Genomic DNA, 25,161 nt, shown 5'->3' with positions numbered 1-25,161 from the left:
TGACGTCACTGTCAATATATGGATAGTGGCGTCAGGGAGTCTTCCTTGAGGGAATCCGCAGTCACAGCGTCGGCAATACTGGGGCTGAGGATTTCATTCAGGGAGTAACCCCTGACGTCACTATCCATATATGGACAGTTGTCAGGGGCTCCTCATGGGGGGAATCCCCGGCCACTGAGTCGGAAATGCTGTGGCCGGGGGTTCCTCTGCTAGAGGGAGCTTCAGTGGCGCTATCTACAGGTGAAGGGAGGTGCTATAAATAGTGGGGGTGGCGCTATCTACAGGGGGCGCTGTGTGAAACAATCTACAAGGGGTACTGTGGAATTATATACAGAGGGCACTGCGGCATTATCTATGGGGGTGTGTGGCACTAGCTACAGGGGAAGGGGGTAGCCCTATATACAGTGGGGGAGGCACTATCTACAGGGGGGGTGCTGTGTGGCACAATCTACATGGAGTGCTGTGTGGTGCTATCTACAGTGGGCGCTGTTAGGTGCTATCTACAGGGGGGCTGTGTGACGTTATCTACAGGGGTTAATGTTAGATACAGAGGGCACTGCGGCATTATCTACAGAGGGCACTGTTTCATTATCTACACATGAAATTCATGTTTTTAAAAATGTGTCAAAAACGGAAAACACAGACACAGAATGGATACAAAAATGACCGTCAAAAACTGACCTAGATGGCCGTTTTCAACGGCCGACACCCGACCCCTGTTGTGCGAATAGAAACAACAGCAATCCCTGTATGGTGTGGGGTGGGTAGGAGATGCATGGTGGGATTGGGTAGCTGTACTCCCTGAAGTTAGGGCTAGTGTTTGGCGTTTTTGCAGGCTCACAAGGCTACGTCGAAGATCTGATCTGAGTGAACAGCAGCTGCCTTCTGGCCTCTCTCTCAGCGCCAGGCTTAGCACTGAGGCCGGAGCAGAGAAGGAGAGCCATGACATGGTACACAACATGTATCTAATCTATCATGTATTCAATCTATCAAAAGCTATGCACCACTCTGATAAAATTGGCACCTTTTCACACCCTAGACTGCCTTTTTGGTGGACCATTGTGGTAAAAACTGATGTTAAAAACGGATGGTAAAAACCGATGACAACTAACGACACCTGATGGATTTGTAGTAAAAATCATGAAAAGGCCTGATGGCAACTGACACATTTTTGCATCAGTTTTTGCATCAGTTGTAATCACTTGGGAGACAAAAAAACTGATGCTGATACAACTAATATATGTGAACGCACCCTTATTGCTTACAGTTTATACATTGAACTTTATAATAACACAATATGTGGAAAGCTCCTATACTCCCCCTAGTGGTAGCAGAATTTTTTCATATCTATGCAGATGATTTAGAGTTCTGTATTACAAAAATGAAGTTCAGAGCATTATAAAGATATATAAAGAAAATAAACATAAGAGAATGTTGTACCTAAAACACAATGTTAAAAGGTGGCTGTTCAGTTTAAGGTTTCAATAAGAACAAAAGGGAAGCAAGGTTAAAAAAAAGTTTGTTAGGATTACATGCGCTAGGAAAGTGGATCTGTTATTATACTATGCTGTCCGGTTTAAGGGCAGCATAGTATGTGGACAGGACTTATTACTAGTATAGCTGTATTCTCTGTTAGGGTATGTGCACACGCAAGCTGTCATTTACGTGTGAAAAGACAGACTGTTTTCAAGAGAAAACAGCTGCCTCGTTTCACACGTAAATGCTCCTCCTCGCATTTTGCGAGGCGTCTGAGACGCTCGTAAATCTTGAGCTGTGCTTCATTGAGTTCAATGAAGAACAGCTCAAATTACGTGGCAAAGAAGTGTCCTGCACTTCTTTGCCGAGGCAGTCCATTTACGCGTCGTCGTTTGACAGCTGTCAAACGACGACGCGTAAATTACAGGTCGTCTGCACAATACGTCGGCAAACCCATTCAAATGAATGGGTAGATGTTTGCCGACGTATTGCAGCCCTATTTTCAGGCGTAAAACGAGGCATAATACGCCTCGTTTACGTCTGAAAATAGGTTGTGTGAACCCAGCCTAAGGCTCTTTAAGGCCCTGTTCACATCTGCGTTGGAGGCTTCACTAGGGCCTCCTTTACAGATCAATGCGAAAATACAGGAAACAAAAGTGCAACGGAATCTGACGGAATGCCGACAGAACCCATTAAAGTCAATGGGTTCCGTCGGGCGCCGATGTGTCTATTGTATAATGGAACTGGCGCTTTCAAAATTTTCATTGTACTGCTCTTCTGATGGAGCAGAAAAACTGAAAGACAAACGCAGGTGTGAACCTGCCAAACAGCACAATATTTTTTGTGCGGTTTTGGCTAATAGTGCAGCAGACCTGTCCCCATATTGATAAAAGATCTTTAAAAAAAATCATAAGGTTCCCATTGTTCACAATGTTGAGGACCTGTAAAGCTTGTATATGATAAGGCTGGGTTCACCCAGAGTTTTTTGACAAGTTTTTTTACACGGAAACCGCGCCGCAAAATGCGCCAAAAAACGATTAACGAAAAACCGGCTCGCGGGGAAAAGAAGGGACATGCCCTATATTCGGGCGTTTACGCCTCTGACCTCCCATTGACATCAATGGGAGGAAGAGAAGGTGTATTTCGCGGCGTTATATGCCCACGGCGCTCAATGGCCACGGGCGAAAAACGCTGCGAAAATCGGCATGCAGGCAGAGGAAAATTTTGAGGCAGATTTTCCTCCTGCAAAAAACTCTGTGTGAACCCAACCATATACTGCTGAAAAATATGAAATCTGGAAACATTATTTAGATAATAATGAGGACACAATTCTAAACTTTGATAACAATGGATATCATGTATAAATTATCTCACTAGAGAATGTGGTCTAACATGTCAAACAATAAACTTGCTGATAGAAAAGAATACTAAATATGAAGGGCGTTAACTTCCTTACATATTATGCTAACCTTCTGGGTTTTTTTTAGCAATTACTTACCCTTGAGGACACTGTGTATCAGCACTGCTACCACATTCGCCTTCTGCCCAAGCAGTGTCTCCTATTTGTCAAAACAAAGATCAAGAGCAACAAAATAAATTACAGAATCACACTAAGTAAAAAATTAAAAGTCAGTTTTGTCAGTTTTTGGGCTCCTGCAACCCACATAACAGGTGAGTTTCCCTTTTTGAAGATTATCAGCGATGATGCGACTGTAAGCATTCTGCCTAAGCACATCAATCCATGGCAATGGGGAAGGCATGAACTTGCAAGTCATGTCATGCCACCATTTCACTGTGTATAATACATATATTGCTTTGAATGTAGACTAGTATATAATGCAAAAAATATATACTAGACAAGTATATAGTGCACCGAGGAGAGAGGTGCAAAGATAAGTTGCTTACAATCACACCACTGATTTAAAAAAAAAAGGAATCGTGAGGCCAGATTCGCACATGGAGTGAATCCGTAAGGAAGAAAAAGTAGAAAGGAAGGACTTTTACTGTACTCTATTATGTATCTCCTATATTTGGCTCAAAACTGCAAAGAAAACGGCATCAAAATTGCATGTGATTTCAGCCTAAGAGGAGAAGAGTTATGGAGATGAGGGAAGTGACCAATATGTTGATTCTGTAAATATTAAAGTACTTTTTCCTTCAATTATGCTAAATACTGAATACAGTCGATATTGAGTAACAGGCTTATTATTACAGTTTGCATAGGAGGTTATTCTTCAATCGCATTAAACGTTGTACAAAATCTCACCCAATTATATTAAATACATATAAGATTATTTTAAACCTATGACGCCTGTCTGACCAATTTTAGACATGTGTGGCATAGCCACAATGTACCCTCCCCTATTTGGAAAACGGTGGTCCAACTGATGGTTCCTATTGGATTGCAGAAAGAGCTGAATGCTGTAGCTCCCCTAAACTTCAATGGAGAGAGCTGCTTTGAATTGTTGAACAGGAGTCATGGGACCCCATCCCTTACGATAGATGAGGGTGGGAGAGGTGGGATCAGGGCCGGCCTTAAGATAGATGGCGTCCCGTGAGAATTTATTATTTTGGTGCACCACCCCATCATAATAAAAATGCCCCATAAAAAAGTATAATGCCTCCCACCACAGTATAATGCCCTTTTTACTGCCCCCACACAGTATAATGTCCCCTAAGTGCCCCTACACAGTATAATGTCCCATTAGTGACCCCCACACATTATAAAGCCCCCTTAGTGGCTCCCCACAGTATAATGTGGGGACATCCCTCCCCTCTGGGTGCCACACACAGCCCTCTTGTAGTTAGAGCCCCCTTGTAGATTGTGCCATACACTTCCCCTGTAGGTTCTGCCATACGACCCCCTGTAGATTCTGCCATACAGTCACCCATCTCCCCCTTGTAGACAGTGCCCCACCTCCCCTTTGTAAATAGTGCCATACAGCCACCCACCTCCCCTTTGTAGATAATGTCATACAGCACAACCTCCCCCCTGTAGATTCTGCCATACAGCCCCCATGTCTCCATTGTGAACAGTGCCCCCACCTCCCCTTTGTAGATAGTGCCATACAGCACCCATCTCCCCTTTGTAGATAGTGCCATACAGCCCCCCACCTCCCCTTGTAGACAGTGTCCCCCCAAGCAAATAAAACTAAAAATTTTTTACTCAGATAGGCCCCGTTCCCGCGACGAACGGAGCTGCTCCACAATGCCGACAGGATCCTTGCATAGGCCGGCGTGATCCAGTGGCATCATCAAGCCGGCCTGCACAGGGATCCTGTCCCTGCACCTGATAGGCTGCAGGCCGAAAAGCCTGTAGCCTATGCAGAGCAGGGAGATACCTCCCTGCTCTGTCATAAGATTCAATGGTATCTACATCCTAAGGATGCAGATACTATTGAATGAAGCAGCGATTTCACAAACGCAACAGCTGCTAACGGCGCCACCGGGCATGGGGAAGACCGTCCCGGCGGGCGGCAGGGGTGCTGGTGGCGCCCTACTTCTGCTACAGTGGTAGTTACACCACTGAGCAGAGAAGGAGCGCTCGGGCGGAACTGCAGCTGGGCACGGGCAAACAGGGGAAGGGAGCCAGCACAGCGCCTCCTTCCACCTGCTGGAGTGATGCGCCCTGTACAATAGCACAGGACGCACACCCCAAAGGCCGGCCCTGGGTGGGATCCCCCCCAATCAGGCATTTATGACGTATCCTGTTGAGTACCTCTGTTTAAATTTAATTTAAGAGTCACCAACACTAACAATAGACTAAGCTCACTCAACATCCTTATTTGTCAGTGCCCCAAAAATATTACGAGATCCTGCAAAGTTTCAAGATGCAAAATCTCATGATAGAACAACAAGTTGTAGTAGTAAGGACTAATTGTATGAACAAACTAACTAGGATATTAGTCACTTTGTTTAGATGTCATTTTTATCTTTTAACTCCTTAACGACTGGCCACCGTCTTTTGGCGGACGGCGGTGCAGGTCCTTCGTCTACAGCAACGTCTTTTGGCATCGCTGTAGAAGAGGCTAATGAGCACTCTTGTGAGCGCTCATCCTCTAAGCAGGAGCTGTAGCTTACAGCTCATGAACCTAGAGCAGCCTACTGAACACAGCTGGGATTGGAAAACATTCCAACCCAGCTGCTTAACCCTTTGATCACCGCAGTCCATGACCACGGCATGATCATAGGTAACTTTGTTCGAAGACCGGGGAATCCCTCTGCAGTTAGCCCTGGGGACTGTTCAGTTTGCCTGCTGTTAGGGCACACTATGTGCCACCCTAACAGCAGCCTGTGTCATAGTGACACATTGTAAAGTATTAGCATACAAGAGTATGGTAATACATTTTAAGTAAAAAAATAAAGTTATCCCTTAGTGGGATTAAAAACAAATGAACAAAAAAATAAATAAATAAAAAAAGTCCCCCATTTTGCATAAAATATACAGGGTCGAGTGACATTATTATGACCACCAGCTGATATCCAGAGTAACCGCCATGTGCAGCACGGACTGCAGCTAGACGTGCTGGGAGTGACTCAATAAGGTGCTGGTAGGTTGTCTTAAGTATCTGGAGCCATGCTGACTGCAGTGCATCCCACATTTGCTGGAGGGTGTATGGGGGAGGATCCATAGAGTGAACAAGACGATCGAGGTGGTCCCACAGATGCTCAATTGGGTTCAAGTCTGGCGAATTAGGGGGCCAGGGAAGTTCTTGGAAGTCTTGGTCGTGCTCTTCCAACCATTGTCGGACATTTCTAGCCGTGTGACATGTTACATTGTCTTGCTGGAAGATTCAATCTGCCCCAGGGAAGACAAACAGCATGTATGGGTGGACGTGATCTACAATGATGGATTTATACACAAATCGGTTCAGAGTGCCTTCCACATGGCTAAATGGGCAAGGAGAATGGCATAAAAAAAATCCCAAGACCATAACGCTGCCGCCTCCAGTTTGTGTTCTTCCAGCAATGGTTGCAGGGTATTTGTTCTCTGATGTTTCTCGCCTGACACGCCAATGTCCATCCATTGGATGAAGCATAAAACGTGACTCATCGGAGAAGGCAACCCTTTGCCAATCATCGGTGGTCAAAATCCGATACTGCCGTGCAAATGTAAGCCTTTTTTCAAATGCACCTTTGTTAGCATAGGAGCAGTGACCACCCATCAGCTTCAGAGCCCCATACACCGTAGAGTTCTCTGAATTGTTGTTTCAGTAGATTTTGGTAGATTTTCATAGTGAGCTGTTCCACTGTAGTGTGTCGTTCGGCCCTTGCGCACTTTTGTAGCCAACGTTCACCTCTCACATCAATGGCACGTGGTGCTCCGCAGTCTCCACGTCTGGAATTCCCACTGGTGGCATTAGTCCACTCGCCATACACTTTCACCACAGCAGCACGCGAACAGTTCACAAACTGCGCTGTTTGAGAAATACTGCCACACTTGGCCCGAAAGCCAATAATCACCCCTTTTTGCCACTCTGATAATTCGCCCCTTTTACCCATGGCAACGAGTGATATGTGTTCAAACAGCCTATTGCACACCTTATAAACCACCAAGCCAGCCCATGACACATCACTTCTTTTTTGGGGTACGTGCCCGCAACGTCAAAAGTAGGAAGGTGGTCATAATAATGTGACTCGACTGTGAATTTTATTGCCCCTACATTACATTAAAAAAAAAAACTACCCATATTAGGTATTTACACGACCGTAATAACCAGAAGAATTCATTTAACAGGTTATTTAGTGTGAAACGGGAACGAGATAAAAATCAAACAAAAAAACCAATGCAGAGAATCACTCTTTTTCTATATTCACTCCATAAAAAAAATTATATAACTTACACCATGAATTTCTTCTACCTCCCCCCCCCCCCCCTCAAGCCACGCAAAAAAAAAAATATATACAATTTCTCCCATAGAAAACAAGGCATCATACAACCACGTCAATGAAAAAATAAAAAAGTTGTGGCTGCTTAAAGGCAGAGAGGCAAAAATGGAAAAATGTAGCTGGTCAGTAAGGCCTTTTCAGACCCCGGGGTTAATGTATAATGTTTGTATGGTTGTTTTGGCCATACATATGATATCTTACCACTGCAAACAGCTGGGTAGTTTGTACAACAATCTCCCTTTGTAGCGCAGTCATCTGAGCATGTGCAATAACTGCCAGCAATCCGCTCCTCTCCGCACCGCACCTTGCTGCAAGTCCAGTCTTCCTCTGTAATACATGAACACAGCTGACATGCCATGCAATAATAAAACGGCTGACAGCAATGTCAGTGACTATTGAACTCTTGATATATTCCCTGGGACACATCTTGGAAATGATTAAATGAAAAGTTTGTGTGAATAAGTAACCACTATGATGTATTCTTACACAGTCTATAAAGTTCATGTCACATTTTTCTACCTGATATATTACATCTAGGACAGATGTAAACGTGACCTACAACTTTGGACCTAGCCTAATTGTCACACAATGAATATTACTCAATAAGTATATTTTATAGTAGCCAAGAAGTCTGCAGTACCCCACACCTATTGCAACTACGGCACCATATAGAATAGAAAGGGGTTTTCTGCAATGTAACATTGAAGGGCTATCCTTAGAATTAATAGCATATAATGTTTGATCTATGAAAGTCTGACTTCTAGGTCTCTCACCAATTAGCATACCAAAGGGGAGCTTGGTGTGATGGCGCACCATGCGACTGTGTCTCACACTGCACAAACAAGCCCGAGCTGGGGTTGATGTGCAGTACCAGACGCAGCCACACTGATGAGCGTGCCACTGTGTCGGGTACTGCAGTAAAGTGAGGGATCTGACCTCCTCCAATTACACATTGATGACATCATTATTATATATCCCTATGTCATATTTCCACAGAAATTATAAATTTTTCAATAAATGAAATCTATGGGTATTACTAAGGTAAGTGCTACTTATAAAGTTTGCCCAGGATACTTACTTGGCTTCACACAAAGATCGTCAAAATCAAAACAACAGTTTCTACGTGTAACACACTGTGCATCGCAGCTGCAATCATTTTCTCTAATGTTTTCTGTATTGTAGCATCTGAGCCTACACGACACTGGCGATGCAAAGAGAAAAAGGATTAGCCTAAATATATATATATATATATGTTACTTTAGCTCGCATTTTCATTGGCATTTTTTTTGGCCTTTTTTTAGCCCAAAAACGCTCTGGTCAGATATGAGCTTCTTTGTGGACAGTAAGGCTGGGTTCACACAAGCATGTTACGTCCGTAAAGGACGGAACGTATTTCGGCCGCAAGTCCCGGACCGAACACACTGCAGGGAGCCGGGCTCCTAGCATTATAGTTATGTACGACGCTAGGAGTCCCTGCCTCACTGCGGGACAACTGTCCCGTACTGTAATCATGTTTTCAGTATGGGAAAACATGATTACACGAAAAGTCACAACACTTGGCTTTTTGTTGCGGGTTTTGCATCCCCATTACATTAAATTGGGAAAATCTGCAACAGAAAAGCAACGAAATCGCAGCATAAATTGATATGCTGAGGATTTAAATTCCGCACCACAGGCCAATTTATTAACGTTTTCACTGTGCGGTTTTTCCGCAGCGTGGGCATGAGATTTTCAAAATCTCATGCACCTTGCTGCTACTGTAAATGCTGTGGATTTTCCGCACATTATTACATTGTGGAAATTCTGCAGCGTTTACGCTACGTGGGAACCAGGCCTCAAGGAACCTAAAATTTTCCCCAGTGTAGGCCTTCCCTGACAGCTAATTTACTTGCAGCAAATGAAGCTCCTTACATTTACTGTGTTGCAATTGAATGGTACACAGTTACTACGATCTGGTATTTCTTGTTTTAACATTTGGCAGAAAGTTTACTTTCCCAGGATGATCTGTCGGTTTGTAAATACAAATGTGTCATTGCAATGATAATTTAGATCATAGCCCAAAGATTATTTGCATCACAAGTTTTATAAACCACAGGCTTATATTTAAAATATTGGATTAGACCCAAGAATTGGAAAAGCAAAAGTTTTCTCTCTATTTGTTTCCTCTGTTAACATTTTGCCATACAGTTGGTAGCATACGTATACATTAGTTCTACTTTTTATTTATAATGGAAGTGAATTGCAGACATATCCATGCGGACAGATATACGTTTGCCTATGTTGGCACAGTATATTTATAAGGGGCCTTTACTTTTTATTTACATACACTGTGTGCCACTGTGTGCCACCGTACAAACCTCCATCTGGTGGCGTATGCAGAGAGCTGTTCTTCCCTAGAAGCAATTATTCTTTCATATGGAATTAAACAAAAAAAAACCTCTGTATGAAATCTGTATGAAATCTGAGTCATACAGTAGTACAGTAAGGCCCCATGCACTTCTATGGAATCTCTATTACGTTTGAATACAAATTCGAGCCGTATTAGGGCCATATGCATAAGGCCTTTGTTATGGCCGGAAGAAGGGGAAGGGGATAAGTGAGCCCTAATCTACCCACCGCCCTGTCCCTGCCTACTTGCAACGACCCGCCCTAGGCGACGGGGTACAACTGGGCGGCGGTCCCTACGCTGACTAAGTGCAAGGGAATACAAACAGGGAACAAGCAAGGGAAGGGGCAGTAGCCCACGGAACACCGTGAGGAAACCAGAGTGGTCAACGAGCCAGTCAGAATCAGGATGTCACGAAGTATACGAACGCAGAGCAAGGAGCAGGAAGCAAGCCGGGGTCAGAGCAAAGCAGGATAAGCGGAAGCTGTAGCAAGGCTGAAGCAAGGCAGTAGCAGGCTGTAGCAAGGCTGTAGCAGGGCCAGGAAACCAGGAAGAATCACAAGCAATGAGGAAGAGAAAACGGCAGGTATAAATGGACAGGGGGCGGAGCTAACTCCGACTGACCAGGCCGCGATAGGCTCTCCCACTCCTGAGCCTGCCACCCTGATTGGTGGGAGCCGGAGTCAGTCTAAGAGGTCCGGCCTCATGTGTCGATTGATCCTGGGAGTATCCACAGAAGTAGTGCCTGGCAGATCCTTTACAGCCTTATACTGACTCATTCTCCTGTATCATAGCAATACTTGGGCTTGTGATTATGTAATGACGGGGTTGGGGAGACAGACAAGTGAGCCCTAATCTACCCACCACTCAGTCCCTGCCTACTTGCAACGACTCGCCCTAGGCGACGGGGTACAACTGGGCGACGGTCCCTACGCTCAATAAGTGCACGACAGACAAACAGACAAGGGTACACAGAGCTAGGGGGAGAAAGGGCAGTTGCCCACCGCAACACCGTGAGCAACAAGAGAAGTGAACAAGCCGAGTCAAATCAGGAGAGTACGAGGTGCCAAACGTAGAGCAGGAGAGTAGTGAGCAAGCCGGGGTCAATAAGAAGCAAGGACAATGGTACAAGAAGCTGCAGCAGGGCCAGGAAACCAAACGAGAAGAATCACAAGCAAAGGAGGAACAGGAAAGGCAGGTATAAATAGACAGAGGGCGGGAGCTAGCTTCGTCTGGCCAGGCTGTGATAGGCTCTCCCACTCCTAAGCCTGCCACCCTGAGTGGTGGAAGATGGAGTCAGTCTCACAGACATAGAAGCAGGTGCAGACTGATTATATATGGGCGTTAACCCCGAAGCTGTGCCTGGCAGGTCCTTTACACAACAATTGAGTTTTTCTCTCAAGTTCACAATTCACCTGGAGTAGAAGAAACAAAGGAATACCCTAAAGTCCTCAAAAACACACATCAAAAGTATATAGTGCAAATGCATTAAATATATGTATTCTATATTAAAGAGGAAGCTTCATCAGGTGAATTCAACAGGGGCCAAAATGTAGAATATTTGGCCCCTGGATGAAGCCACCATGACATAACTTGAGTTGGGCATAGCGGAGAATTGATGGAGCTGAACAGTATAGGGAGAGCACCAGGCACTGCAAGGAAGAGGAGGTGGAGTACAAAATTAAAGGAAATGCCCAGGAGCGTGATCGGGTAAGGGTTCTAAAGGAGGAGTGGTTAAGGGGATATAGGGTTAAGTTCAAGGGCATAGCCCTCCCTTAACTTCTGCTGCAGCATGAAGTAACACCCTCCCTTCCGCCCTCTTTTTATGGTTTTATTTGGTGACTGTGGTTTTGGATCTGTATTTGGAACAGTTATTTCGGTTCCTCTTTTTTTTGTTGCAGATGTCACAGCTGGCGGAGCTATGGTCTCGAAGTCAGGATAGGACACCCTACATGCCCGCTGCTTGGCAGCAGCAGGGGCATTGCCATGAAAGCAAGGTTTACAAAATAATCCTAACTATGCCTTCGGGCCAATTGTTTAAAATCATTGTATATAAATAATAAAGCTGTGGCCATTCCCCAATTTACCGTAAAGAAGCGTTTGAGTCATTATTTATTTAAGTTTATTCTCTGGAGCGTATGGGAGTTAAATTATATAAAGTGTGGACTTTCCATGCAGTCTTCCTGTTTGTTTTTTATGTGCATTATTTCCTGGGAAGTCTTTGCGATCGTAATAAATTGGTTTTATCTCATTCAATTTGTCTTTCAGGTTTAGGGTATGTTCACACGAGGGCGTCCGTAACGGCTGAAATTACGGGGATGTTTCAGCCTGAAAACATCCCCGTAATTTCAGCCGTAACGGCATGTGCAGGCGCTTGAACGCCGCGTCAATTGCGGACGTAATTGGCGCTGCTATTCATTGAAGTCAATGAAAAATGGCTCCAATTATGGCCAAAGAAGTGACAGGTCACTTCTTTGACGCGGGCGTCTATTTACGCGCCGTCATTTGACAGCGGTGCGTAAATTACGCCTCGTGTGAACAGACAAACGTCTGCCCATTGCTTTCAATGGGCAGATGTTTGTCAGCGCTATTGAGACGCTATTTTCAGACGTAATTTGGGGCAAAAACGCCCGAATTACGTCCGTAAATAGGCCGTGTGAACATACCCTTACACTATGTCTAGTACATACTATCTACTAAAGAGTGGAGTAAGGAGTTAAATGCACCAGTGTGTGCGGTGATCTGTAACGCTCCTTTTCACCATGAGTCAGGCTCATTTTTCAGAGGCTCAGAAGAAAATCACAGCAGAGACTTGATTAAGTGCTATGGGAATTTCCTCTACTTTTCCCTGGCACAAATTTTGATGAATCTCCCCCGTAGTATTCCATAATTAGCACCAACTTCTCTGCCGGATGCAATTTTACCTCTAGTTTTATACTCCTGCCAATTGCAATCTGCTCAGGGAATAAAAGAAATAAATACCAACATGTATAACCAGATCTGCCATATAACCCTTAGGGTATGTTCACACGGCGGGGGTCCGTAACGGCTGAAATTACGGGGATGTTTCAGCCTGAAAACATCCCCGTAATTTCAGCCGTACCGGCATGTGCAGGCGCTTGAACGCCGCGTCAATTACGGCCGTAATTAGCGCTGCTATTCATTGGAGTCAATGAATAGCGGCTCCAATTACGGCCAAAGAAGTGACAGGTCACTTCTTCTACGCGGGCGTCTATTTACGCGCCGTCATTTGACAGCGGCGCGTAAATATACGCCTCGTGTGAACAGACAAACGTCTGCCCATTGCTTTCAATGGGCAGATGTTTGTCAGCGCTATTGAGGCGCTATTTTCGGGCGTAATTCGGGGCAAAAACGCCCGATTTACGTCCGTAAATAGGCCGTGTGAACATACCCTTAGGGTATGTTCACACGTAGTCAACCAAAACGTCTGAAAATCCAGAGCTGTTTTCAAGGGAAAACAGACCCTGCTTTTCAGACGTTTTTTTACCAACTCGCATTTTTACCAACTCGTTTTTTTACCAACTCGTTTTTGGAGCTGTTTTCATTGGAGTCTATGAGAAAACAGCTCCAAAAACGTCCAAAGAAGTGTCCTGCACTTCTTTTGACGAGGCTGTATTTTTACGCGTCGTCGTTTGACAGCTGTCAAACGACGACGCGTAAATAACAGGTCGTCTGCACAGTACGTCGGCAAACCCATTCAAATGAATGGGCAGATGTTTGCCGACGTATTGGAGCCGTATTTTCAGACGTAAAACGAGGCATAATACGCCTCGTATATGTCTGAAATTTGGCCGTGTGAACATACCCTTAGGCTGGGTTGACACACCCTATATACGGACGTAATTCGGGCGTTTTAACCTCGAATTACATCCGAAAATACGGCTCCAATGCGCCGGCAAACATCTGCCCATTCATTTGAATGGGCTTTACGATGTACTGTGCCGACGGTCATTTTTTTTACGCGCCGCTGTCAAAAGACGGCGCGTAAAAAAGATGCCCGTTTCAAAGAAGTGCCTGTCACTTCTTGGGACGTAATTGGAGCCGTTTTCCATTGACTCCATAGAAAAACAGCTCCAATTATGTCCGTAATGGACGCTGCGAAAAACGCCTGCACTTGCCTTTACGTCTGAAATTCCGGAGCTGTTTTCTCCTGAAAACAGCTCCGTAATTTCAGGCGTATCGGACGTGTACGTGTGAACATACCCTTAGGCTGGATTCACACGAGCATGTTCGGTTTGTAAAGGATGGAACGTATTTCGGCCGCAAATCCCGGACCGAACACACTGCAGGGAGTCGGGCTCCTGGCATCATAGTTATATACGACGCTAGGAGTCCCTGCCTCTCCGTGGAACTACTGTCCTGTACTGAAAACATGATTACAGTACGAGACAGTTGTCCTGAAGCGAGGCAGGGGCTCCTAGCGTCGTACATAACTATGACGATAGGAACCCGGCTCCCTGCAGTGTGTTCGGTCCAGGATTTGCGGCCGAAATACGTTCCGTCCTTTACGGACCGAACATGCTCGTGTGAATCCAGCCTTAGGCCGGACAGTGTGCGCTTTGCACGCGCAAAAAATGTGGCGTTTTGCGCACGCAAAAGGTACTTAACAGCTCCGTGTATCAGTCCCGTATGATGCGCGGCTGCGTTATTTTCGCGCAGCCGCCATCATTATGACACTCCGTTTGGATGTTTGTAAACAGAAAAGCACGTGGTGCTTTTCTGTTTTCATTCATACTTTTCACTGCTGTTGCACGAATCACGCGCGTCCCACGGAAGTGCTTCCGTGTGGTGCGCGTGATTTTCACGCACCCATTGACTTCAATGGGTGCGTGATGCGCGAAATACGCACAAAGAACGGACATGTCATGAGTTTTACAAAGCGGACTCACTCTGCCCAAAAATCACGGACTGTCTGCACGGCCCAATAGACTTATATAGGTCCGTGCGAGATGCGTGAAAATCACACGCGTTGCACGGACGTATATAACGTTCGTCTGAATAAGCCCTTAGGGTATGTACACACGCCTCGCAAAAAACTTCTGAAAATATTGAGCTGTTTTCAAGGGAAAACAACTCCTGATTTTCAGCCGTTTTTTTTAGCATTTTTGCGTTTTTGGACCTGTTTTTCTATAGTCAATAAAAAACGGCTACAAAAATGACTCAAGAAGTGACATGCACTTCTTTTTTGCGGGCGTCTTTTTACGCGCCCTTTTTTGAAAATGAGGCGTAAAAAACGTCCCGTCAGAACACGCCGTATTTCCCATTGAAATCAATGGGCAGATGTTTGTTGGCGTTCTACTTCCATTTTTTCAGGCCCCGAAATACGCCTGAAAACACTATGTGTCCACATACCCTTAATCCAAATAAATAAAACTTGGCAGGGGCGAGATTGTGGCTAATTTATATATTATTTCTTGACATATACTCTCTGCTGCACCATTTCACACTGCATAAATTCACCACAGAAGTTTTGAAGAACCTCAAAGGGCTGGGTTCACATGTTGCGTTTATGTTGCGTTTTTGCTGCTTTTATTAAACAGGGTTTTCCCACCAGGGACATTTATGGTATATCCACAGGACATGCCATAAATGTCAGATAGATGCGGGTCCCAAATCTGGGAACCACACCTATCTCTAGAACGGGGCCACTAAACCCCGATCTATCGCTCTGTGCTCCGGCTGAAGCGTGTGATTCCTGACCATGAAGAAGAAAACAGCATAGCTCGCTAAGCTACACTGTTTCCATAAATCCCATTCAGTTCTATGGGACTTAAAGGCGAGCTACGCTGTTTTCTTCTTCATGGTCAGGAATCACACGCTTCAGCCGGAGCACAGAGCGGTAGAACAGGGTTTAGGGGGCCCCCGTTCTAGAGGTAGGTGCGCGTCCCAGAGGTGGGACCCGCATCTATTTGACATTTATGGCATGTCCTGTGGACATGCCATAAATGTCCCTGATAGGAAAACCCCATTTACCTCTTCTCGCACCAGAATGTACTATTGCGTCGTAGTGAGGGAGGTAATGTTCGGAGCGGGCTCACCCGCTGAGCCCACTCCATATGCAGCTGACACCTGGGACTAACAGCCAGGAACCGCGATTGTGCTGTTCCTGGCTGTTTAACCCCTTAGATGCTGTGATCGAGCACGATCGCAGCATCTAAGACATTACAAACAGGGTGGCGCCTCCTCTCACAGCTCATCACCCCCCAGAAAGCGATCGGGGGGCGCCAATGGTTGTCATGGCAGCCCAGTGGTCTAATGAAGGCCCCCAGGACTGCCTTTTGTAATCTCCTGTTAAGTCGTGTCTTTAACAATTGCTGGTTCAAGGGGGACTAATGAAATATGTAAAAAAAAAAAGTTAACGTTTTTAGTAGTGTGAAAAAAAATGTAAAATTCCAAACACACCCCTTTTTCCATTTTTTTCTCCAAATAAAAAACAACTTCAAAATTGGTATTGCTGCGTATAAAAGTCTGAACTATTACACTATAACATTATTTAATGCGCACGGTGAATGGTGTAGAAATAAAAATATATAAACCGCCAGAACGCTGTTTTTTGGTCACTTCATATCTCTATACACAAGCCAGTCCAAAATACCATGCAACAGATGAAAAATGTGCATGGAAAGTTAGCTCAATATTACAGAAAGTCGAAAAAAGCATAGGTAGCTACTATAAAATCTAACCTTTAATAATTACCCCTAATATCAGGTGTATAGACTCACAAGGGGTAAGTGTGTGGCAACAAATTTAAATGAAATTCATCAGATTTTAAAACGGACAGGGAAAAAAACGGATGCAAAACGGGTCAAAATCGGCCGTTAAAAACGGCAACCCAGCCCGGAACGGAATCGGAACGGATGCAAAACGGCCGTTTTTATCGACCGACACTCGGACCCTGTCGTGTGAATAAGGCCTAAGCCCTTATTCACACTACAGGGTTTCCCGGCCGGGTGACGGCCGTTCATAAATCGCCCGTCACCCAGCTGCATTAGGAACAATAGACCCCTAATAGACCGATTTTTTGACGGCCCGGGAAACCTGGCCGTCAAAAAATGGGACATGCCCTATTTTCGGCCGTTTACCCGGCCGCCCGGCTCCCATAGAAGCCTATGGGGCCGGGTAATACACGGCCATCACCGGAATGTGTCCCGAGTGATGGCCATGTATTCCGTCGCTCGCGCTCTCTCTCCTACTCCTCCTCCTCACAGTGCAGAGTGCATGTGAGGAGGAGGAGAGTCTTTTTTTGCTTCATGTAGGAGTCGGAATCCCCAATCCCCGGCCGGGGATTGGGGATTCCGCTACAGGAGAAGTGAGTGACTACACTGTCCATATATGGACACAGCGACGTCACTCACTTCTGAAGCGGAATCCCCGACTCTATAGCCGGGGATTCCGCTACAGGAGAAGTGAGTGACTACACGGTCCATATATGGACACAGCGACGTCACTCACTTCTGAAGCGGAATCCCCGACTCTATGGCTGGGGATTCCGCTACAGGAGAAGTGAGTGACTACACTGTCCATATATGGACAAAGTGACGTCACTCACTTCAGAAGCGGAATCCCCGACCCTGTGGCAGGGAATTCCGTTATAGGAGAAGTGAGTGAATACACAGTCCATATATGGACACAGTGACGTCACTCACTTCAGAAGCGGAATCCCCGACCCTGTGGCCGGGGATTCCTCTCCAGCAGAAGTCAGTGACTAAACTGTCCATATATGGACATTGAAGTCAGTGACTTCTCCTGGAAGGGGGGGGGGTGGGTGCAACCCACAGGGGGCTGTGTGGCATTACCTACAGGGGACTTGGTGGCATCACCTACAGGGGACTTGGTGGCATCACCTACAGGGGGCAGGGTGGCATTACCTACAGGGGGCTGGGTGGCATTACCTGCAAGGGGCTGGGTGGCATTACCTGCAGGGGGCTGGGTGGCATTACCTGCAGGGGGCTGGGTGGCATTACCTGCAGGGGGCCTGGGTGGCATTACCTGCAGAGGGCTGTGTGAGGCAACAAATTTATCCAATTTTAAAACGGACAGGGAAAAAAACGGATGCAAAACGGGTCAAAATCGGCCGTTAAAAACGGCAACACGGCCCGGAACGGAATTGGAACGGATGCAAAACGGATGCAAACCGGCCGGAAAAAACGGCCTAAAATGGCCGTTTTTATCGGCCGACACTCGGTCCCTGTCGTGTGAATGAGGCCTAAGTGACTGTGTATTGCACTACCTACAGGGGGGCTGTGTCTGGAGCTATCTACAGGGGGGCTGTGTCTGGAGCTATCTACAGGGGGGTTGTATCTGGAGCTATCTACAGGGAGTCTGTATCTGGCACTATGTACAAGGGGCTGTATCTGGAGCTATCTACAGGGGGCTATATCTGGAGCTATCAACAGGGGGGCTGTGTGTGGAGCTATTTACAGGGGGGCTGTGTGTGGCACTATGTACAGGGGGGCTGTATCTGGAGCTATCTACAAGGGGGCTGTATCTGGAACTATCTACAGGGCGGCTGTGTCTGGCGCTATGTACAGGGGGGCTGTGTGTGGAGCAATCTACAGGGGGGCTGTATCTGGCGCTATGTACAGGGGGGCTGTTGCTGGAGCTATCTACAGGGGGGCTGTATCTGGAGCTATCTACAGGGAGGCTGTATCTGGCACTATGTACAGGGGGCTGTATCTGGAGCTATCAACAGGGGGGCTGTGTGTTGAGCTATTTACAGGGGAGCTGTGTGTGGCACTATGTACAGGGGGATGGTATCTGGAGCTATCTACAGGGGGGCTGTATCTGGAGCTATCTACAGGGGGCTGTATCTGGAGCTATCTACAGGGGGGCTGTATCTGGAACTATCTACAGGGCAGCTATGTCTTGCGCTATGTACAGGGGGGCTGTGTGTGGAGCAATCTACAAGGGGCTGTGTGTGGCGCTATGTACAGGGGGGCTGTATCTGGCGCTATGTACAGGGGGCTGTATCTGGAGCTAACTACAGGGGGACTGTGTGTGGAGCTATCTACAGGGGGGCTGTGTGTGGAGCTATGTACAGGGGGGGCTGTGTGTGGAGCTATCTACAGGGGGGCTGTGTGTGGAGCTATCTACAGGGGGGCTGTGTGTGGAGCTATCTACAGGGGCACGGTATCTGGCGCTATGTACAGGGGGCTGTGTGTGGAGCAATCTACAGGGGGCTATGTGTGGCGCTATGTACAGGGGGCTGTATCTGGCGCTATGTACAGGGGGCTGTATCTGGAGCTAACTACAGGGGGGCTGTGTGTGGAGCTATCTACAGGGGGGCTGTGTGTGGAGCTATGTACAGGGGGGCTGTGTGTGGAGCTATCTACAGGGGTGTTGTGTGTGGAGCTATCTACAGGGGGGCTGTGTGTGGAGCTAACTACAGGGGCACGGTATCTGGCGCTATGTACAGGGGGCTGTGTTTGGAGCAATCTACAGGGGGGCTGTGTGTGTCGAGCTATGTACAGGGAGGCTGTGTGTGGAGCGATCTACAGGGGGGCTCTGGTGGATGATTTTTCCATTGACCGGTAGCAGAGTTACACAACTGGAAAAAAAATCCCCATCATGTAACTCTGCTACCTGTCAATTGAAAAGTCATCCACCACAGGGTCTCCCTCTTGACTTTCATTGTTCTCAGCCTTTTGTCCTGCAGCTGCTGCCGCCGTGATGAGCAAATGTTATACCCAAGATAGGAAAAGTAACATAAAGACGATATAACCGGATCCATAATATCTGTGATATCCAGACAGTCTAGAGATCCGCAGTGAGAATGTGCGCACGTTATTTGCAGAAAGATCTGGCCGTGATTTGATGTGTTGATGCCGGATATTGGGGTGGTCAGGGGGCGTGGCTTAAAATGTCCCTCTTTTCCGAATTCAAAAGTTGGGAGGTATGCACGTCACACGGACCTATGCAAGTCAATGAGGCCATTCAGACATTCAGTGTTTTTCACGCAGCATGTGTCCGCTGCGTGAAACTTACTGCATGTCCTTTACTTGTGCGTTTTTTGCGCCTCGCGCACCAATTGAAGTCAATGGGTGCGTGAAAATCACGGACAGCACATGGACGCACATCCATGTGATGTGCGTGATTCACGCAACAGTTGCTAAAGAAATGATTTTGAAAATGAAAAACACCTCCTTCAGTTTATTTTGCTGACGTGAAACGCGGGACATACTGATGACATACGCGCGTAAAAAATGCAGACACGCACCATACACAGATGTCACACGGAACTGCAACGCGCGCGAAACGCTGCATTTTTTACGCTCGCAAAACGGACACCTTCATGTGAATAAGGCCTTAGGATATGTGCACACGCATACTAAAAAAAACTTCTGAAAATACGGAGCTGTTTTCAAAGAAAACAGGTCCTGATTTTCAGCCGTTTTCTTTAACAACTCGCGTTTTGCACAGCGTTTTTTACAGACGTTTTTTTAGCTGTTTTTCTATAGAGTCAATGAAAAACGGCTCCAGAAATGTCTCAAGAAGTGACATGCACTTCTTTTTCGCGGCCACTGTTTTTCAAAACGGGCACGTAAAAAAACGGCCCGTCGGAACAGAACGACGTTTTTCCTATTGAAATCAATGTGCAAATTTTTGGAGGCATTCTGCTTCCGACTTATTGCCCATTTTTCGGCCGTTTACGGCCCGAAAAATGTCCGAAAATAAGCTGTGTGAACATACCCTCAGGGTGAGATAGGGATGCTACAACTGTCTTCCCTTTCCACCGACCAACACTGGCCCAGCGTCTGAGTTTTCTCCATCTATACGCTTTGAGCACAGACAGCCGACGTTGATTCTGGTAAGATCCATCCATTTTTCAGTAGACACTAACTCAAGGTGTGCTGATTTTGGTAGATTTCATATGCATCTGATCTCATTGCTGTGAATACTATTGTTTTACTGCTGGTGGATTTTTTAGGGTCTCTTCCAGTTATCGTACTCTGGAAGTCTCCACATCCCGTTTATTTTTCTTGTTTGTCCTGTTAGTCTATACACCTGATTTTAAGGGTAATTATTAAAGGTTATATTTTATAGTAGCTACCTGTGCTTATTTTGACTTTCACTTCATATCTCACAACAAAAAAAAAGTGATCAAAAAGTCTGATTTACCAATAGAAACTACAGATCGCCCTGCAAAAAAATAAGCCCTCATACAGCTCAATCGATCGAAAAATGAAAAAGTTATGGCTCTCAGAATGTGGCGACAAAACACAAGTTTAATTTTTACCAACTAGTTGCTTAATTGTAAAAGCGGTAAAACATAAAAAAAACGATATACATTTGGTATCGCCGTAATCATATTGACTGGTAGAATGAAGTTAACATGGCGTTTTTACCGTATGATGAAAGTCGTAAAATGAAACCCCTGAAAGGATTGAGGAATCGCTGTTTTTATCCTATTCCACCCCACAAAGAATTTCCCAATAAATTATATGGTACAACAAATGGTACCGTTATAAACTACAGCCCGTCCCGCAAAAAAAACAACCCCTTGTATGGCTTTATCGGCGGAAAAATTAAAAAGTTATGGCTTTTGGAAGGTGGGGCGGAAAACATGAAAACTAAAATCCAAAAAATGGCTGGGTCCTGAAGGGGTTGTGGAGAAAAACACATCTAAAAATGCAAGCGTTTTTTAACTACCCATGTGTTTTAAAAAAGTGTTTCAGCTGTAAGCCTCTGACTAGTAAGGGCTTGTCCACACGTAACGGATTTATCATACTGTATTCTGCAGCGTATTTTGCAAATACACAGCAATTCCGTTACATGTGGACAAGACCTAAATGTAAAACCAGTTTACGGCTGCAACACTTTGTAAAACGCATGGGCAATTTAGATGCATTTTTCTCCATTAGGCCAGGATCACACACACAGTTTTGATAAAGATTTTGTGGCAGTTTTAGATGTTTTTTCTAACCAAAGCCAAAAGTGGATGCAAAAGAAGGAAAGGTATAAATAAAAGACTGATGAATAACCTTTCTTTTGTGTCCACTTCTGTGCTTGGCTCAAATAACGGAGCCAAAAACTGCATTAAAACTGTGATTGCGATCCTGATCTATCAGTTCAAAAATGAAACATGTGAACAACGCCTAAGTGTGGAATCATCAGAAGAGGACCTGTTCCCAGTATTTCCGAATTCGGTACCATAGTAAGGTTAAAAAAAAGGTGTTGATCTATAGAAAGGCAAAAAAAAAAAACGAGTCAGGAATCAATTTTCTATCTTAGGGGAAACAACTTTACCTAACTTCAAATATGAGCAGAATCAAAATAAATTAGTGGATCAACAACCCATCTCAAATATTCTAGTGCCAATTACTTGTAATATTAATACTTTCAAGAAAGGCACCCCGGCCCTTTTGAACTATTTAAGTGAATTTACCCTGTTAACGACCTCTGGCAGGGAGTTCCATAGTCTTACTGCTCTTACAGTAAAGAAACCCTTCTATGTTAGTGGAGAAATCTTCTTTCCTCTAGATGTAGAGGATGCTCCCTTATTACAGGCCTGGGTATAAATTGATTCATATACAGATCTATGTACTGACCTTTGATACAGGGGCGGACATACCGCATGTGCAGCCGGTGCAGCTGCACAAGGGCCCCGCGTGGGAAGGGGGCCCGTTCAGTGGCGTAACTACCACAGTAGCAGCCGTAGCAGCTGCTACGGGGCCCGCGGCATGGGGGGGCCCGTGTCGCCCTGACAGGCACATTACATTTTATGTACCAGGCCTGGCGGCACGGGCCCCCTCATGCCTAGTAGCATCACAACACTAGGCATGAGGGGAGGGAGGGGGCGGGGGCCCGGTGATAGCCGCCACACTGCACTACCAATCGGGAGGGAGGGGGCGGGTGCCCGGGCCCGGTGATAGCCGCTACACTGCACTGCCAATCTGGCACAGATGAATAGGACAGGACGGCGATGCTGGTGGTAGGAGGAGCGCTCAGGCAGGGGAGAGGACAGGGGGCGGTGCGACGTAAGACTTCGGGCGGCTGGACAGTACAGTCAGGACTGCCGGAGAACTCATAGGATGAGCGGAGGACAGACACAGGACGAGTGGAGGACGTGCAGACTGCAGAGGACAGGTAGATGAAGTTAAAAAGTTCATGTCAGAAGGGAGAAGTTTTTATGTAGAAAAATCTGCCTCATAATTCCTTCCGGAATTTTGAGGCATATTTTGACCTGCCGGTAGAACACTTCCCGCGTTTTTCATTGCGTTTTTTTGTGGCGTTTTTCGGCCATCGGGCCGTGGGCAGGGAAACGCAGCAAAAAACGCATTTTCTGCCTGCCATTGTTGTCAATGGGAAGTCAGAGACAGAAACGCCCGAAGAAAGGGCATTGCGCTTCTTTTTCCCGCATGCGGTTTTTACTGCTCGCAGGAAAAATTTCATGGATTTCAATGGGAGGCACTTTCTGACGTTTTTCGCGAAAAAAACCTCAGTGTGAACTCCCCCTAACACAGGGGCGTAACTACTGCTATAGCAGCCGTAGCGGCTGCTACGGGGCCGCGGCATGAGGGGGCCCGCGTCACCTGCCGGCACGGGCCCCCACCTTGGCCGGAATCTCCGCTAGCTGCCGCTATGGCTGCTACAGCGCGATGCCACGGAACACTACGGCAGAGCAGGGAGTATCTCCCCGCTCTGCCATTAAACATAAGACATGTATCCCCTATCCACAGGATAGGGGATACGTGTGTGATCGCTGGCATTGATAGGGAGAACGGGGGACCGAAAGTCCCCTGAAGTTCTCCATCACAAACCTCGGACTTCCGGGGTCTGTGTCGGCAGCTCCGTAGAAATGAATGGAGCGCCGGTCACACTTGAGCTGCGCAGACACCGGAAGTCAGAGGTGAGTGATGGAGAACTTCGGGGGACTTTCGGTCCCCCGCTCTCCCTATCAATGCCAGCGATCACACATGTATCCCCTATCCTGTGGATAGGGGATACATGTCTTTTGTCTTTTCACACTGTAGGTCGCATTTTTTTGAGTGATTGGGGGTGTATGGCGTTCCCTACAGGGGGGGGGCTGTATAGCGTTCCCTACAGGGGGGGGCTGTAAGGCGTTCCCTACAGGGGGGGCTGTATAGCGTTCCCTACAGGGGGGGCTGTATAGCGTTCCCTACAGGGGGGTCTGTATGGCGTTCCCTAAAGGGGGGTCTGTATGGCGTTCCCTACAGGGGGGGGCTGTATGACTTTCCCTACAGACCCCCCCTGTAGGGAACGCCATACAGAACCCCTGTAGATAACGCCATACAGACCCCACTATAGATAACGCCATAAAGTCCCCCCTGTAGATAACACCATACAGCCCCCTGTAGATAACGCCATACAGCCCCCCTGTAGATAACGCCATACAGCCCCCTCTGTAGATAGCGCCATACAGTCCCCCCTGTAGATAGCGCCATACAGTCCCCCCTGTAGATAGCGCCATACAGTCCCCCCTGTAGATAGCGCCATACAGTCCCCCCTGTAGATAGCGCCATACAGTCCCCCCTGTAGATAGCGCCATACAGTCCCCCCTGTAGATAACGCCATACAGCCCCCTCTGTTGATAGCGCCATACAGTCCCCCCTGTAGATAACGCCATACAGCCCCCTCTGTAGATATCTTGAGATTCAGTCCTGCTTGATAGGTAACAGTGCAGTAAGCTAAGCATGATAAGATCATCTAAATTATTGCATCTCAGTTGCATGAGTGCTTTGTGTTATATTCAATGATTCAATTTAACCTAAGTCTCTAAATGTGGGCAAAGAAAATAAAAAAACTATACTCACCTCCTCCCTCGCCTCCGTTCACCCGCCGCAGCCCCCATCCTCCTGTCTCGGTCTGTGTTACAAGTGTACAAGGCTGCACTGGTGACGCGCTGCCGATGGCACGTGACCGCTGCTGCCAATAACTCCTCATTGGTGTGCTGCTGAGGACAGTAGTTCCACAGCAAATCGCTGTTGAGGGCATTGATTGGCTGCAGCGGTCATGTGCCATCGACCGCGCGTCACCACAGCAGCTTTGTAAACACAGAAAGGGATAGGGGCTGCGGAGGGGGAACGGAGGCGCCGGAGGAGGTGAGTATAGGTTTTTCATTTTCTTTGCCCACATTTAGGGACTTAGTTTAGATAAGAATTTAACCCGGAAAAAAATGTGTTACTTGTGTTCTAAACTGGTAATAAAATGTACAATATAAATCTTCCTTCATAATTTTTATTAGTAAGGTTTATTTTTATATGCATATATATGTTTAGGTAACTTTGTCGGTATTGGGGGGGGGGCGGGGGGGCCCTGGCACATTATCTGCACAGGGGCCTTTTGCAGTCTGTGTCCGCCACTGCTTTGATATATAATGCAAAGCCGTCTTTTTTAAAAACTAAATAATACCATTTTTAAAATCTTTC

The 25,161-nt window shown here is 46.4% G+C and overlaps 1 protein-coding gene across 1 annotated transcript in view; it reads right to left on the bottom strand.

Moving 5' to 3' along the window:
* The window catches only part of ENPP3 (ectonucleotide pyrophosphatase/phosphodiesterase 3), a 102,096-nt gene that overhangs the window by 54,842 nt on the left and 22,093 nt on the right, over nt 1-25,161 (bottom strand). Inside the window, exons 3-5 of the mRNA XM_075862390.1 lie at nt 8,444-8,566; nt 7,567-7,692; nt 2,975-3,035 (exon numbers count right to left, since the gene is read on the bottom strand). Coding sequence (XP_075718505.1) covers nt 2,975-3,035; nt 7,567-7,692; nt 8,444-8,566 — 310 coding nt within the window. The remainder of the gene's footprint in view (nt 1-2,974; nt 3,036-7,566; nt 7,693-8,443; nt 8,567-25,161) is intronic.

Source organism: Rhinoderma darwinii, chromosome 4 (assembly GCF_050947455.1).
Source record: "Rhinoderma darwinii isolate aRhiDar2 chromosome 4, aRhiDar2.hap1, whole genome shotgun sequence".
In the NCBI taxonomy this organism is placed as follows: domain Eukaryota; kingdom Metazoa; phylum Chordata; class Amphibia; order Anura; family Rhinodermatidae; genus Rhinoderma; species Rhinoderma darwinii.
Note: the sequence above shows the minus strand (reverse complement) of the source record. Positions and strands in the feature narration are given on the sequence as shown.